The sequence below is a fragment of the Cricetulus griseus genome, chromosome 9 (assembly GCF_003668045.3).
Source record: "Cricetulus griseus strain 17A/GY chromosome 9, alternate assembly CriGri-PICRH-1.0, whole genome shotgun sequence".
Lineage (NCBI taxonomy): Eukaryota > Metazoa > Chordata > Mammalia > Rodentia > Cricetidae > Cricetulus > Cricetulus griseus.
The window spans coordinates 24,946,622-24,963,842 of NC_048602.1; the positions used below are offsets into that span (position 1 = coordinate 24,946,622).

The following is a 17,221-nucleotide window of genomic DNA, read 5'->3' on the forward strand; positions in this document are numbered from 1 at the left end:
ATGTTCTTTTTTTTTCAAAAGATTTTATTTATCATGCATACAACATTCTGCTTCCATGTATATCTGCACACCAGCAGAGGGCACCAGATCTCATAACGGATGGATGCTCTTCCTCTGGAAGAGCAGTCAGTGCTCTTAACCTCTGAGCCATCCATCTCTCCAGCCCAAATGTATGGTTTTCTTGTGTTGTGCTGTGATCACTGAGTGTTCCCCTCTCTGACATCTGCTACCTGAAGGTAACTTATCTGCCTGGCTAAGGCCCTGCCTCATCACCACCTACTCCTCAGTCTCTGCTGTTGAGCTCCCTGGGGATGCTTGTAGCTCTCTCCATTCTGTAGTACTTGGGAGTCCAGAGTCTGCAGCCCGATCTCTGGTGTCCAACCCCAGCGTTGCTCCCTTTTTTCTTTCTTCCGTTTTATTTTTTTCTCCGTTTTTCGAGACAGGGTTTCTCTGTGTAGCTTTGGAGCCTATCCTGGCACTCGCTCTGGAGACCAGGCTGGTCTCGAACTCACAGAGATCCACCTGCCTCTGCCTCCCGAGTGCTGGGATTAAAGGCGTGCGCCACCAACGCCCGCCTGGCCTCCCGGTTGTTTTAAAATTTCTTGTGCATGTGTATAGGAATCGGATGTCAGATCCCCTGGACCGGGAGTTACAGGCAGCTGTGAGCTGCCAGGTGGGTGCCGGGAACTAAATCGAGGTCCTCTGCGAGGGAGTGCTTGTAACTACCTCTCCAGCCCCCAGCTTTGCTCCTTCAGATTGTGTCACCGGGGACCTGTTATCCGGCTCCCCTGTGGCCCGGCCCCACCTCCTGAGATGTGAACGTACTGAGGATCCTTTCCCATGACTCCTGTCAGTCTCTCGTAAGTTGTTACAGGAGAGGGTTCAGAACAGCATTGCCCTGCCAGCTCCATGAGGATCCCCAGCTGCCATCGCCCTGACTGAGGGCCTCATGGTTAGCACTGCAGTTGGGCCTGCACTCCACACCTTCCGGACCTTGGGGTTAAACAGCACATAGAAAAGGGATGTCTGGGACTAGGAATCTCGAACCCCTCCTGTGATGAAACCTGAGCCTTGGTTTGGCCATGTATAAAATGATCGCATAATGGTTATGGATGCTGAGAAAATTCTGAAATAGAATCCATATTGAGTCTGTGACCTACAGGAAGAACACTATAAAACCTTGCTTAGTGCCCCCCCACCGCATTTTTTATTTTTTTTTAAATTTCATTTATTTATTTTGCATTCAGTCTTCTGTCTGTTGGCCAGCAGAGGGCGCCAGATCTCACTACAGATGGTTGTGAGCCACCATGTGGTTGCCAGGAATTGAACTCAGGACCTCTGGAAGAACAGTCAATGCTCTTAACCACTGAGCCATTTCTCCAGCCCCCCCCCCCAACACACACACTTACACATTTTTTTTTTTAGATGAAACTAGCTACAGTGATAGCCCAGGCTAGACCGCATGCTTACAGTGATCTTCCTGCTTCAGCCTTACAGGTGGCAGGGTTACAAGCAAATGCCACCACGTCCTTCTCAGACCTGTGCACTGTATCTAACTAAAAACTTGTACCGGGGAAGATGCATACTGGCTTCTTTTTATTTTATTTATATGTTTATTTGGTCTCCCTGGCTTTTGTGACGGCAGGCTTGTTCTTCCACACAAGGTTGTTGAGATAGCGGGATCTCTAAGAACGGGGATGTAGCTCGTTACAGCTTGGGACTGCTGCCTAGGGGTGATTCCCCCACGCTGAGCGGGGTCTTTCCACATCAGTTAACTTAAGTAAGACAATCCTCTGGCAAACATGCCCAGAGGCCAGCCCAGCGTAGATAACATGCCACTGAGATTCTTTTCCCCGGTAATTAATTGTAGGGAGTGCTGAGCTGACAAAGCTAACCATCACACTAGTGGTGAATACATTCCTTCCTCTAGAGAGTGGGCAGTTATAAAGGGTGTGACTGTTCCTGCCTTTTGAAATCATACCTACCTCATCCGTCTGCTCCTGCTTGTCCTCTACGGTGGGAGCACACCAATGGGGTTACTGAGGTAGACTTCAAGAGTGAGTTAAGCCTGTTATCTTACTATATTCTTCATTGTATTGTCCCTTTTGTTACAGAAAAATCAAGCTAGTACACATAACTTAATTGTTTTGTTTGTTTGTTTGTTCTGGTTTTTGAAGAAGATTTTTTTTATGTAGACAGGCTGCCCTGGAACTCACTGTGTAGTTCAGGCTGGCCTCTAAAGGGCTGTCCCCCACTCTGCCCCGAGACAGGGTTTCTCTGTACCTTTGGATCCTGTCCTAGAACTCACTCTGTAGACCAGGCTGGCCTCGAACTCCCAGAGATCCTCCTGCCTCTGCCTCCCGAGTGCTGGGATTAAAGGCGTGCGCCACCACCAACCCCAGAGTCACAGGCTTTTTACTCAGCTTCTAAAATGCTGGGGTTACAGAGAAGTGTCATTTTACACAGTATGGCATATTTTTTTTTAATAGAGTTTCTCTGTGTAGCTCTGGCTGTACTGGAACTCAGAGATCCACCTGTTACTGCCTCCCAGGTGCTGGGATTAAAGGTGTGTACTATCACCACCTGGGTATTAATGTGTGTGTGTGTGTGTGTGTGTGTGTGTGTGTGTGTATAGTGTGTGTGTGTGTGTGTGTGTGTGTGTGTGTGTGTGTGTGTGTGTAGTTTAAAGATTTATTTATTTATTATGCACAGTGTTCTGCCTGCTTGTATTCCTACAGGCCAGAAGAGGGCACCAGATCTCATTACAGATGATTGTGAGCCACCATGTGGTTGCTGGGAATTGAACTCAGGACTTCTGGAAGAGCAGTCAGTGTTCCTAACCTCTGAGCCATCTCTCCAGTCCTGCTATTAGTTTCTTTTAAAAAATTAGTACAGCCCAGCATGGTGGTTGCACACCTTTAATCATAGTACTTAGAAGGCAGAGGCAGGCAGATCTCTGTGAGCGCAAGCCTAGGCTGGTCTACATAGTGAGTTCCAGGACAGGCAGAGCTACATAGTGAGACTCTGTCTTGAAAAAAAAAAAAAAAGCTTGGTATAGTAGCGCACACCTTTACTCCCAGCACTTGGGAGGCAGAGGCAGGTGGCTCTCTGTGAGTTCAAGGCCAGCCTGTTCTACATAGGGAGTTCCAGGACAGCCAGGGCTGTTACACAGAGAAATGGTAGGCCTAATAATAATAACAACAACAACAACAACAACAACAACAACAACAAAACCCCCAAACAAACAGAAAAAAAGGGAAAAGAAAAAACAAAACAATTTATTAATTTTTAACATTTTTGCATGCACACATGTACGTGCATGTTACTTTACTTACTGAGTGATCTTGGCAGCCAAGTATTAGTTTCTGATGGGCTGATTAGTATGGCATAGCAAACTTGTAGCTTCTGAGTTATGTTTCACCATTTTTTGTGTTGAAGGGAGCAGCTTTATTCCAAGGTCCAGGCCAATTCCTGAGGGCTCAAGGGTCTTTATCTTGTTTCATCAAAATCTCTATCTGCTTTTTTTTTTCTCTCCCTGAAGGGTATCCTGTCCCCAAACTGGAGCTGCTGTGCCAACTGGAGCAAGGGCAGGAGTCATGGAAGGTGGCAAAGTCCCTTTCCCAAAGTGCCTGCTCAGGTAAGAGTCCAGGTGGAAGGGCATGGAGGTCTGTACCAGGCGTCTCCTGGGAAGCTTCTTTTTTATTTATGTGTCTTTGAGTGTGTGCCACAGGTGTGTAGGTGCCCTCAGAGGCCAGAAAAGGGCACCAGATTCCTTTGCTACTAAAGTGACAGGCAGTCGTGAGCTGCCTGATGCCAGTGCTGGGAACTGATCTCAGGTTTTTTGAAAGACCAAGTGTTCTTAACTACTGAGCTATCTCTCCAGCCTGCTGGAGAGTTCTTAGTGTGTCAGTCACTTCAGGATCTGTGGAGCCCTGTGATCGGTGGCTCTTCTGATTCTCCAGCCCTGTCCCATTTGGCTGTCACTGCTCCCGGGAAGGAGTCCATCTGTTTCACAAGCTGCTGTCTCAGGACCCTGTCTGTCTGCTGGAGCTACAACCTGGCTTCTTTGTCACGGGCTCTGTGGCTCAAGTGAATCTGAACGATCACTTGTGGTTTGAAGCATATTCATCGCTTTTCTATTGCCGTGATGAAACACCACGACCAGGGCAGGTTATAGAAGGAAGTGCTTATTTGGCTTGTGGTTCGTGAAGGGTAAGAGTCCATCATGGCAGGGAAGTGAGGTCTCAGGCAAGCAGCAGATTGGCGCCTAGAGAAGCTCACCTTCTGAGCCACAGTCCGGAAGCAGAGACCACACTGGGAATGAATGATGCAAGGCATTTGAAACCTCAAAGCCTGCCCCTAGTGATGTGCTTCCTCCAGCAATATCACACCCCCCACGCATCCCTAGACAGGGCCACCACCTGGAGACAGCATATTCAATGCCTGACTGCCATTCAGACCACCGCAATAAGTGTCACTAAGTTAGCATCAACCTTCCATGTCAAACTCCACACTCTGTGGCTCAGCAGACAACGTTTCCTTGCTCATTCCCGTGTCTGTGTGGACGTCTGTTTCTTTGTGTCACACAGCTAGCTGTTCAGAGACTCTGGCACTTTCTGCCATCAGCCTGTTGCTTTTAAGGTTGTCTTGCCATCTCTGGCTGGCCCAAAGATTGCAAGAGGAAGAGATGTCCTACCCACTTCCAGGGACACCAGTTCTTATTCAAAGAACTAGGCATTTGGCCTTGTCAGGGTCCACAGGGCTGGGATGTGTGACTGAGTGAGCTATGTGTCCAAGAAGAGCAGATCTCTTTATCGACATTAGTGGCCTACACCCAGTCTGTCCTGGGCCTTGATGGCACTCACTGACCATGGGGTTCCGCTGAAGAAGACATAATCCCCTGATGTGTTGATGTATTAGCATGTCTAGCCAGAGGTGAGGCGTCTAAAGCTTTGTTGCTTATTGTTCACTAAGGGCCGTGAGCGTTCTGATGCCCCGGTGAGGCCCATGGGGAAGAGGGGTACGCTTGGTCCTTACCTAATACTAGTGAGAATAGTAACTGTTTCTCACATTTCCTCCCAGACATGGAGGGGAAAGGTGTCCTCCCAATTTCCATCCACAGCTCTGGTCTACCTAAAACCCTTCCCAATCTTCTCTTCATGAGAGTCCTTCAGACACTAAGAGGCAGTCCCTTGTCCATGTCTTCCTGAGTAATGTGCTGTGTAAAACCTCAGCACCACCATGTTCTGCCTTGGAGCTGTTAAAGTCAGGTACCATCCATGTGTTAGTCGGCATTTAGGCTTTATTTATTTATTTGGTTTATTTTTTTAGGATTTATTTATTTATTTTATGTATATGAGTGCTTTATTGACTTTAGGCCAGCAGAGGGCATCAGGTCCAACTGTAGATGTGAGCCACAATGTGGTTGCTGGGAATTGAACTCAGGACCTCTGGAAGAGCAGCCAGTGCTCTTAACCTCTGAGCCATCTCTTGAGCCCTCATTGGCTTAATTTGAAAAGAAAAAAAAAAAAAAACTTTTAAGAATATATTATTAGAGGTGGGTAGCACAAGTGTTGACGGCGAGAGAACAACTTTGTGGAGTTGGTTTTCTCCTTCCTCTACCAAAGGTGATAGCATTCTCATCTGGATTGAACAGCCAGCAGTCGTCACTCTCTGAACCATATCTCCAGCCCAAACAAAACCTTCTTGGTTTTTCGTTTGTCTGTTTTTGAGACGGGGTCTCCCTATTATATATCCCTGGCTGTCCTGGAACTCACTCTGTAGACCAGGCTGGCCTCGAACTCACAGAGATCCGCCTACCTCTGTCCCCCAGAGTGCTGGGACTAAAGGCCTGCGCCACCAACGCCCGGCTAATTTGCTTTCCTTGTATAGCCATGTCTTTCCCTGAGTCGTCTCTTCTATATAAATTGCTTGTGGGCCAGAAATGAAGTACCTATTTGGAAAAACAAAAACAAATAAAACTGCAAAACAAGATAAAAACCACTTACCAGTTTCAATGGTAGGACTCCATACTGAATTTCAAAAGGAGTTCTGAATACCTCTGGTGCGTGAAGGTTCTTCCATACGATGTTGAACAAAAGCTGAGGCTCCCTGTGGGTGCTTTCTTCCTCATTACATATTCCAGGTCTTCCGTGGGGACAGTATGTCAGGTGTGTCACCTAGAGGAATTTTACCCCACGGTGTCAGTGTCACTCTGAAAGCCACATCCAGCCTGTGATTTTGAAAACAAGTCTGTGAGAGGCCTCTCTCTAGCCACTGACCCGGTCTATCCCTTGACATCTCCGTTTCTTAGTATTTGGAATCCAAGGACTAGGAAAGTGCTAATCTAGGCATTGGAGATAATATGGCAGCCATGGAGGCACTGTTTTTATCTTCTTGGGGAAGTGTTATTAATGTGTTTTCAATGGCATGGTTGTTTTTTTTTTTTCCTATGTTATTGTTCACAATCCCTTATGTGTGTTGAATTTGTTGTAGGTGACAGTGGAAAAACCAAGGTCATAGGACCTACCTACCACTTATAAGCCAAAACTGCCTGAGGGAACCTCATTCTGGGAGAAGTCAACACCAAGAACCCCCGGATGCCTGCCGTGGGTGCAAACCAGAGGCCACGATGATCCGTCACAAGTTCAGAAAAGACTCTTCATAGAAGAGGCAGAGGCCCAGGGGGAGAAGCCTCCTGGGAAAACGGGACCTATGCCAGATGACGTAGGGACAACGGAGGAACTGTGTCCAGCACTCACCCAGGAGGAAGAGGACACTGTCTTCAAATGCAGCGACTGTGGGAAGGTGTTCAGTAAGAAACACCTCCCTGCTGGCCACGAGAAGATCCACTCTGGCGTGAACCCTAGGAGTGTACCGAGTGAGGGAAGACCTTCATAAAGAGCACCCATCTCCTTCAGCACCAGACGGTCCACACTGGAGAGAGACCCTTTGAGTGCAGAGAGTGTGGCAAGGCCTTCAGCCGTAGGTCGGGACTCACGAGGCACCAGCGCCTTCATAGTGGGGAAAAGCCTTCTGAGTGTATTGAGTGTGGGAAAACCTTCTGCTGGAGCGCAAACCTCATCCGCCACGCCATGGTTCATACTGGAGAGAAAGCCTATGAGTGCCGTGAGTGCGGAAAGACCTTCAGCCGCCGCGCGTCCCTCACCCAGCATCAAAACATGCCCAGGGAGACGGCCCCTGTCCCAGGAGCAGATGAGGGAAGGCCTTTCACAAACACGCACACCTCAGTTACCCTCCGAGAACTCCTTCTAGGGAAAGACTTCTTGAATGTGGCCTCTGAGGGAAATCTTTTGTCACGGGAAACAGATTCCTTAGCATCTGATCCTTTATACCAAAGAGAAACTCCACAAGTGTCTTGACTACTATTAAAAAAGAAAAAGAAAGCAAGCCCCTGTCTCGAGAGTATTCTTTGTCATCTGAAGACCAACACTGGCCTCAGACCCGTTATAGCCTTATATTGCATCTGAAAATTCACCCAGGAGAGAGATTCGTGGTTTGGGGGGTTGGGGATCTTTTTCTTTTCACATAGGAAAAGCCTCAGCCACATCTCTCTCCTAGTTTACATGGCAGTGTTACCTCAGGAATCGTTTACAAAGGAGCAGATGTAGAAAAATAAAGACAGGTCTCTTCCGACCTCTCTGCTCAATCTCTGACACTTTGATACTGAGTCCTCAGTTTATTTAGAGTGAGGTGGGCATTTCAGAGCTAAAAGGCCTTTGCCTTTGTGTGTCTTATAGTCATTTGTTGCTGTTCAGAGCAAGTCTGGAAATGTGTGTATATGTTTGTGTCCTCTGTGTGTGTGTGTGTGTGTGTGTGTGTGTGTGTGTGTGTGTGTGTGTCTTTTCTGAAACAAGGTCTGTCTACATAGCCCTGTAGCTGAAATAGCTCACTGTTGTTGTTTGTTTGTTTTTTTGAGACAGGGTTTCTCTGTGTAGCTTTGGAGCCTATCCTGGCACTCGCTCTTGTAGACCAGGCTGGTCTCCAACTCACAGAGATCCTCCTGCCTCTGCCTCCCGAGCGCTGGGATTAAAGGCGTGCGCCACCAACGCCTGGCAATAGCTCAGTGTTGAGAGCACCCGTTGCACTTGCAGAGAACTTGGGTCTGGTTCCCAGCATCCACACGGCAAGACCCAACAGCCATCCGTAACTCCATTTGCAACTGACACCTGTGGGCACTAGCCACACACGCCTTTGATCCCTGCACTCAGGAAGCAGAGGTGGGTGAACCCATGAATTCCAGGCCAGCCGGGGCTACATAATGAGAAGGAAGCCACCTAGTGTTGCCAGGTGTGCCTGCAACCCCAGCATTCAGGAGGTGAGGCAGGTTACCCAGGGGCTACATGACAAGACCTGGGCTTCAGAGTGAATTCCAGACCAACCTGGGCTACATACAGAGTTAGAACTGTTTCAAAAAAATAAAAATAAAACCCCAAGCAATAATTATTAAAAACAGAAAGTTATATACATTTTTACTTAAGCACAGTTTAACACTTGTTTTTGTTTTTATTTTGTTTTGTTTTTTTCAAGACAGGGTTTCTCTGTATAACAGCTGTGACTGTTCTGGAACTTGCTCTATATATCAGGCTGGCCTCGAACTCAGTGGTCCACTTGCCTCTGTCTCCCAAGTGCTGGGGTTACAGGCGTGGACGGCTACATACTGGCCAGTCTTGCTGTATTTTTCAATTGATCTGGTGTAAAATTTGTCTTGTTTCTGGCCTGAATGAATTCAATTTGAAGTGTTTTTGGTAAACTCACTCCAAACCACTACACCTGGGAGAGGCACGAAAACACCTTCCAAGAACAATTTCTAGGGTCACAAGACTTTTTTGTTGTTGTTGTTGGAGTTTCTCCCAAGCACTCAGAATTCTCACAAGGCTCCATTCCCGGACACGGTTCTGGCACTCTAGATTACATCAGGTGGGACACACAGGGAGACAAGAGGTGAACTCTTGATTCTCACTCAGGTGGTAGTCGCTCCCCTGCCCCCTAGACTGGGTTGGATTTCTCAATCTTACTCAAACTGGCTAGTCTGAAAAGAAATAAAGGGGAAAGGGTTACTGCTCCAGGACATCAAAAAAGAAAGCAGCGAACCTTTGTGCAAACAAGAAGTTTTCCCGGGTAGGGAGGATTCAAACACTTGGATGGTGTTTCCCAGAGCTTGGGAGGCAGAGACAGGATCGGAGGCCAGCCTGGTCTACCTAGGATCAGGACAGCCAGAGCTAGCTCCATAGCTGTCTCCAGGGGAAAAAGGAGACACCTTAAGGTAAAAGCACAGTAAAAACAGCACAGAAGTCTTACAGAGTGAGTCCTAGTGGGCAAGATTCTCGCAGCCTTGGCTGTCTGTCCTGGAACCATGCTCTGCAGACCAGGCTGGCTTCTGACTCATAGATGCGCCTGCCTCTGCCATCCGAGTGTTGGGATTAAAGGCGTGCACCACCACCGCCCTTCGAGGGCAGCATCCTTTTTTTTTTTAAAGGTTTTAATTGCCTAACCTCATAAACCTAATTTTTTTAAATAAACTTATTATGTATACAGTCTGCACATGCAGACAGAAGGTGCCAGCAGTGGGTACCAAGACTCAAGGTGGTTGCGAGCCACCATGTGGTTGCTGGGAATTGAACTCAGGACCTCTGGAAGAGCAGCCAGTGCTCTTAACCACTGAGCCATCCCTCCAGCCCCCTCATACACCTAATTTTTATATGCTCTTAATGGAAAAGACACCTATTTAATAGTTGTTAGAGCGAGGGCCCTCAAGCTGATTGACGTTCATGTGTACGCGCACCGCCCCAAGCTCGCCCCAAGCTCGCCCCAGCCCGCCAGCTGCCTTCTGCAAGCCTGGCCCACCGACTTCCTCTTCCCTGGCCTTCCCGAGGCCGGCGGGGGTCCCGGTCCCGCCCCCAACGTCCTATTGGCCGAGCGCCCACGCGCATGCCGTTGACTGTCAGAAGGCTCGGCCAATGGCGGCGCGCCGGAGCCTGCGAGTCCCGGACCCGGCGCCTTCTCCGAAAGGCTCGCTGGCGGCTGGCTTGGCGGCTGTCCCGGAGCGAGCGGCCGCTGCCGCCGCCGCCGCCGCCGCGCTACCCGCCCGCCCCACCCCTCCCCGGGGCGGCCCCCGCACCCCAGCTGCCCGCGGGGACTCGAGTTGGCTGTCACTCCCTCTCCAGAGGTCAGGGGAGACGGTGACCGCCCTCGGGTGCACAGGTGAGCGGGACGGGACCCGGGGTGGGTCCAGGCCGAGGCAGGAGGATGGACGGACGCGGTCGGAGGCCCGGGTGGACCCGGAAACCCCGTCTTTTATTTCTTTTTTATGGTTTTTTTTTTTTTTTTCCGAGACAGGGTTTCTCTGCGTGGCTCTGGAGCCTCTCGTGGCGCTCGCTCTTGTAGACCAGGCTGGCCTCGAACTCACAGCGATCCCCCTGCCTCTGCCTCCCGAGTGCTGGGACGAAAGGCGAGCATCGCCACCGCCGCTCGGCTGAAACCCCGACTTAAACCGAAGCGGGACACACGATTGGCGGCGGGCGAGGAGCAGCAGAGGGGAGCCGGGTCTGCCCTGCCGCCAGGGTGAGCCTCCCCCCTGCGGCCCCTTCTCCCGCAGCCCTTCACGTTCCCTGCCCACTCCCAACCCCCCACAGGTTCTCCTGCAGCCTCCAAGCGGTGGAGGAGGACGACTTCGAACGTGTGACCCTCCCGCCCCCACCCCCCCCACCCCCCACGGACTGGGATTGCAGTTGAGCATCACAGCGCCAGTTTCCTTTTCTCCCCCTTTTTTTTTTGTTTTGTTTTTTCGAGACAGGGTTTCTCTGTGTGGCTTTGGAGCCTGTCCTGGAACCAGCTCTCGTAGAGCAGGCTGGTCTCGAACTCACAGAGATCCCCCTGCCTCTGCCTCCCCGAGTGCTGGGGTTAAAGGCGAGCATCGCCACCAACGCCCGCCCGCCCTGCTCTCCCTCTTTCCCTCAGCTAAGTGGCCAGATGGAGCCCAGCATGTCAACCAGGTGAGTGAGTGCCTCGCCACACCGGGTCTGGGAGAAAGGAGATATGGGACTCAGGTGGAGAGCGAGCTAATGAACCCAAGATGCTATTTGTTTATTTGTTTACTTGTTTATTTATTTATAACCAGTGAGCGCCTAGTACTGGGGCTGTGAGCTGAGTGAATGAGGGCGTGGGGAGGGGTTAGTTGAGGGTCCTAACTGCCCTAGTCTCTTGAGATGTGGTCCTCTCTTCCCTTCTGTTGAGGAGGCGTTTCACCATCAAGGACTTTGACATCGGGCGTCCTCTGGGCAAGGGGAAGTTTGGGAACGTGTACCTGGCCCGGCTCAAGGAAAACCATTTCATCGTGGCCCTGAAGGTCCTCTTCAAGTCCCAGATAGAGAAGGAGGGGTTGGAGCACCAGCTCCGAAGGGAAGTAGAGATCCAGTCGCACCTACAGTAAGCGTGGGCTGTGTGGGACTGGCGGCTGGCGGGGGTTTCAAGCTTCCCGATTTCCCTCTGGCTGGCCTGACCTCTGAGCTTGGCTTGCTTCACGAGTCCTCAATATTTAAGCATTTTGTTTTCACTTTGGAGATTCTTCTCCGTAGCTCTTTCCAGTTAGACCATGTAACATTCTCTCTCCCCGCGTTGGACACGCTAGGCTTGTGTGTGTACACTTGTGCGGGTCAGATAGCAGCCCCCAGTGTTGCTCCTCGGGTGACATCTTTAAAAAAAATCATCCCTTTATCCCCAGCACCTGGGAGGCAGAGGCGGGTAGATCACTGTGCTTGGGGCCAGCCTGGTGTACATAGTGAGTTCTAGGACAGCTAGGTTACACCATGAGACCCTGTCTCGGAAGTAGTTGATTTTTTTGTTTTGTTTTGGGGGAGCGGTTTGGGTTGTGTTGCCTTGGCTGCCCTGGAACTTGCTCTGTAGATCATGACGACTTGAACTCAGAAATCCTGCCTCTGTCTCCTGAGCCGCTGGGATTAAAGGCGTGCTTCACCACTGTCCCACTAAAAGTAGTCAGTTTTGGTTTTTTTGTTTTGTTTTGTTGTTTTTTATGAGGGGGTGGGGCAGCCCGTGGGCCACGGGTGTGTCACAGTGCCTATGCGGAGAACACTTTTTGCAGGAGTTGGTTCTCACGTTCCACCCTGTGGGTCCTGGGGATGGAACTCAGGCTGGCAGGCTTGGCAACAAGTGTCCTTATTTGACGTGCCACCCGGCCTGTTCCAACTCTTCCTTCATCCCTCCTTCAGACACCCGAATATCCTACGCCTGTACAACTACTTCCACGATGATCGCCGGGTGTACTTGATTCTGGAATATGCTCCACAGGGGGAGCTGTTTAAAGAGCTTCAGAGGAAACAGAGATTAGATGAGCAGCGTACAGCCACGGTGAGGGGAGCTCTGGGGCCAGGGCCGTTTGTGGCGGCCAATACCCCCTTCCCACTTTTCACTTCATTTATTATCGAGTGTGAGTGTGTGCGTGTGTGTGTGTGTGTGTGTGTGTGTGTGGTGGGGGAGGGCACACATGCCGTAGTGTACATGTGGAAATCGTGAGACAGCAGTCTGTTTTCTCTTTCCACCTGTATGTGGATTACAGGGAACTGGGGTCACCAGGGTTGCACAGCAAAGCTTCCCTACCCACTGAGCTATCTTGCTGGCTTTCACTTCCCCGCCCCTTTTTTTTCCTGAGTTGGGGAAATTCTTACTGTGTAGCCCAGGCTAGCTCAGACTTCCCCAGAATCTCCCGGCTGATCTGAAATGTGTGATTCTCCTGGGTGAGCCTCACAAGTGCTAGTCTTTCACCTCACCCCACCCCCACGAGACGGAGTTTCTCTGGTTCTGGAGGCTGTCCTGGAACTAGCTCTTCGAACTCACAGAGATCCACCTGCCTCTGCCTCCCGAATGCTGGGATTAATGGCGTGTGCTACCACCGCCCGGCAATAGTGCTAGTCTTATAGACAAGCCATTGTGCCTGGCTCAGTCAGGGTGCTATATTTTTTTTTCCTGAAGGGTTTTTCTAGATAGTCGAGCATGACTTAGAATTCCTGTATATAGCCCAAGCTGGCCTTGAACTTGCAGCATCCTGAGTGCTAGGATGACAGGCATGTGCCACCACACCCAGCTTTTTTTTTTTTTTTTTTGAACTGTTTCCATTAAGAATTATTTTTTTCTGGGTTGCTGAGATTGTAACTTGATGGTCCGGTTTCTTGTCTAGTATGTGTATGGTCCTGGGTTTGATGCCCAGTGTAGTTCTAGAGTATTAGTGTTCATAGTGTCAACTTGACACAAGCTAGAGTCTTCAGAGGAAGGAGCCTCAGCTGAGGAAATGCCTCCATGAGACCCCCTGTAAGGCATTTTCTCAGTGATCGAAAGAGAAAGGCCCAGCCCATGGTGGTTGGTGCAATCCCTGGGCTGCTGGTCCTGGGTTCTATAAGAAGGTAGATTGAGCAAGGCAGTAAGCAGCTCCTCTCCATGGTCTGTGTATCAGCTCCTGCCTCTAGGATCCTGCCCTGTTTTGTTCCTGTCCTGACTTCTTCAGTGATGAACAACTCTGAAGTGTAAGCCTAATAAACCCTTTTCTCCTCACCTTGCTCTTTGGGTTTTTTTGTTTGTTTGTTTTTTAGAGACAGGGTTTTTCTCTGTTTAGCTTTGGAGGCTATCCTGGCACACTCTCTGTACATCAGGCTGGCCTTGAACTCAGAGATCTGCCTCCCCAAGTGCTGGGATTAAAGACATGTGATATCAACGCCCAGTTTATAAGCTCTGGTTGTTTTGCTTTGTTTTTGGTCCACCTTGCTCTTTGGTCTTGGTGTTTCATTGCAGCAATAGAAATCCCAGCTAAGACAGTAACCCTGACCTGCAATGCTCTATGTAGTCCAGACTGGCCTCAAACTCAAACTCGGAGGTCCCCTGATACCCGAGTGCTGCTACTGCACTTTGCCTGGGGTCTTTTATGTCAAGCATCAGATTCTAACTTAGGCTTGAAAGCTGGCTGAGCCGGCAAAGATGCTTGCTGCCTAGGCTGTGCACCTAAGTTTGGTCTCCTGGGACTCACGTGGTAGAAGGAGAGAACAAATCCAGAAGGTAGTCGTGGGAAGCTGGGCATGCACTCACACACATAGAGCCACACAAAAACAATAAATAAATAAATATAATAAGAATAGCGTATAAGGGCTGGAGAGATGGCTCAGAGGTTAAGAGCACCGACTGCTCTTCCAAGGGTCCTGAGTTCAATTCCCAGCAACCACATGGTGGCTCACAACCATCCGTTAAGAGATCTGGTACCTTCTTCTGGTGTGCAGATAGACACGGAAGCAGACTGTTGTATACATAATAAATAAATAAAAATCTTTTTTAAAAAAAGAGCATATAAAAAAAAGCCGACTTTGTCATGCGGAAAAGGAAACCATACTCATAATATTGGCTGGTTAGCTGGATGGAGTTTTGCAGGCCCATAATTCCAGCTCCTGGAAGGCTGAGGCAGAAGGATCAGGAGTTCAAGGTGAGCCTGGTTCATATCAAGTTCCAGGCCAGTACAGTAGAGTTACATAGTGAAAGCCTGTCTCAAAAAAAAAAAAAAAAAAAAAAAAAAAAAAAAAAAAAAAAACCTGAGTGGGTGGTGGTGGCTCACACCTTTAATCCCCACACTTGGGAGGCAGAGGCAGGTAGATTTCTGAGTTTGAGGCCAGCCTGGTCTACAGAGGGAGTTCCAGACAGCCCCCAAAGCTGTCTGGGAAACACTGTCTTGAAAAAACAAAACAAACAAAAACAAGGCGTATGGACAATAATAAGGAGCCACAGTGGGGACTGTCCTGTAGGCTCCACATACCATCCATGTGTATAAACACAGAGAAACGTTGGAATTACCTGTCAGGAAATGAGATTGCAATCTTAAAATGCAAAATGCCTGTTCTGCCTCACAGGGAGGCTGAGAAAGTCTTTCTCCTGACAGACTGCTTTTATTCCTGCAGATAATAGAGGAGTTGGCAGATGCCCTGACCTACTGTCACGAGAAGAAGGTGATTCACAGGGACATCAAGCCAGAGAATCTCCTGCTGGGGCTCAGGGGTGAGGTGAAGATCGCAGACTTTGGTTGGTCTGTGCACACCCCCTCTCTCAGGTAGGTCAGGTGGGAGGAGGTCTCCTAGGTGAATTCATCTCACACCTATTAGGTATTAATTAGAACACCATATTTTCCAAGGGCATTTAAAATGCATTTGCAGATGGAAAGCCCTTCCTTTGTAAACACAGAATTAAGGGTGGAAACAGGCAGATCCTGGAAGCCTGCTGGCCAGCCTGCCTGGCAGAAATGGCCGGTTTAGGTTCAGTGAGGGACCTTGCCTGAATGAAATAAAGTGGAGAGCAATAAATGTCCTGTGTGTGTGTGTGTGTGTGTGTGTGTGTGTGTGTGTGTGTGTGTGGTCGTGGGGGGGATTGTTTACTCACAAAAAAGGCCCCTCCAGAGTTTTTCTTTTCTGGTCTTTATTAGTGTTTATCTTTGCTAATAAGATTCTGTGTCAAATTAGCAAGCATTCCAGGAATGTCCTGTTGTATATGGGGAGTGGGGGAGGGGGCATATCAGGACTACCTCAGGTGTGAATCTTTACCTTCTACCTTATTTAATTGTTTTTTTTTTTGTTTTTGTTTTTCGAGGCGGGGTTTCTCTGTGTAGCTTTGGAGCCTATCCTGGCACTGGCTCTGGAGACCAGGCTGGCCTCGAACTCACAGAGATCCTCCTGCCTCTGCCTCCAGAGTGCTGAGATTAAAGGCGTGGGCCACCAACGCTCAGCCTTCTACCTTATTTGAGACAGGGTGTCTTGTTTGCTGCTCGCAGTCAGCTAGCCGGCCTACTGGCCTAGGGGTTTCCAGGAATTCTCTGCCTCCCATCGTCACTGTAGGGAGCCCTGAGACTATAGATTCTGGTCCAGCTTTAAGTGGATCGTGGAGCTAGAACTCAGGTCCTCGGAGCTTTCGCTGCTGCAAGAGCTTTTACTCACTGAGTCACCTCCCACGGGCCCCTCTGAGCCATGTTAACAGTTGGTGTTTCCTAAACCCCCTGCTTGGGACAGGGGCCTCGTCAGGATGTCCCTAGCCCCTCCCACTTCCCTGGACAGGGAAGATTCCCCTCATTTGAGCCCCTATGCACCGTGCTCCCTCTGTGCCCTTCCTGCTCTAGGAGAAAGACAATGTGCGGGACTCTGGACTACTTGCCCCCAGAAATGATTGAAGGGAGGACGTATAACGAGAAGGTGGATCTGTGGTGTATTGGGGTGCTCTGCTACGAGCTGCTGGTGGGACAGCCACCCTTTGAAAGCAGCAGCCACAACGAGACTTACAAACGCATCCTCAAGGTGAGAACAGGCGCTCCTCAGTGCTCGCTAGCCATGATCGCTGTAGCCAGAAGGGTGCCCTGAAGAGACTGACAGAAAGAACAAGGAGAAATTAACTAAAGAGATTAACTGGATTCCCCTCCTCCTTCCCCGGCCTCATTAGGTGGATTTTAGGTTTCCGAATTCGGTGCCCTTGGGAGCCCAGGACTTGATCTCCAAGCTTCTTAGGTACCATCCCTCAGAGCGGCTGGACCTGGCCCAGATCCTGAAGCACCCCTGGGTGCGGGAACACTCCCGTAGGCTTGTGCCTCCTGTTTGTCAGACGGCTTCCTGAGCCCTGCCTGCCTCTGTTCCTTTGTATTTATTCAGGGAGCTCTCCAGGCTCTGTTATCTCCTCTGTTCTGCTTGTTTTCTCTTTTAAAATCCACATTAAATAAAACTGGTTTTTGGGTTTTTTTGTTTGTTTGTTTGTTTGTTTTCTCCTCCAAATGCAGATTATAACTGATGAATTCCATCTTTTTGGTTATGTGAGCTAGTATTTCAGTTTGTGTGGCAGGGGTGAAGGCCGGAGGTCCATATCGTGTATCTGGCTCTATTGCCCTCCATCTCGTTTTCTGTTTTTGTTTGTTTGGTGTTTTGAAACAGCGTTTCTCTGTGTTAACATCCTTGGCTGTTTTTGAACTCCCTTTATAGACTGGACTGGCCTCCAGTTTACAGAGATCCGCCGGCCTCTGCCTCCCAGCCTCCCAGTTGGTGGGGAATTAAAGGCGTGGGCCACCATGCCTGGCTTCCAGCGCATTTTTTGAGAGGGGAGGTCCCTCAGCTGAACATGAAAGTCACCTATGTGGCTAGACTGGCTGTTAACAAAACGCTGATTCTCCTATCTCCAGCTC

General features: G+C 49.6%; 2 protein-coding genes across 2 annotated transcripts in view; both read left to right on the top strand.

Moving 5' to 3' along the window:
* Window positions 1-7,410, top strand: part of LOC118239329 (zinc finger protein 805-like) — a 573,173-nt gene extending 565,763 nt beyond the window's left edge. The window contains exon 4 of the mRNA XM_035449183.1: window positions 6,905-7,410. Within this exon, the coding sequence (XP_035305074.1) occupies window positions 6,905-7,382 (478 nt within the window). The 3' untranslated portion in view covers window positions 7,383-7,410. The remainder of the gene's footprint in view (window positions 1-6,904) is intronic.
* A 2,659-nt stretch (window positions 7,411-10,069) lies between these two features.
* On the top strand, window positions 10,070-16,784 carry Aurkc (aurora kinase C). Its single transcript, XM_027430836.2, has 8 exons — window positions 10,070-10,224; window positions 10,360-10,584; window positions 10,817-11,015; window positions 11,257-11,448; window positions 12,249-12,387; window positions 14,970-15,118; window positions 16,175-16,349; window positions 16,492-16,784. Exons 3-8 carry the CDS (start codon window positions 10,993-10,995, stop codon window positions 16,660-16,662), a joined length of 849 nt encoding a protein of 282 aa, XP_027286637.1. The 5' UTR covers window positions 10,070-10,224; window positions 10,360-10,584; window positions 10,817-10,992; the 3' UTR covers window positions 16,663-16,784.
* The last annotated feature ends 437 nt before the right edge of the window (window positions 16,785-17,221 follow it).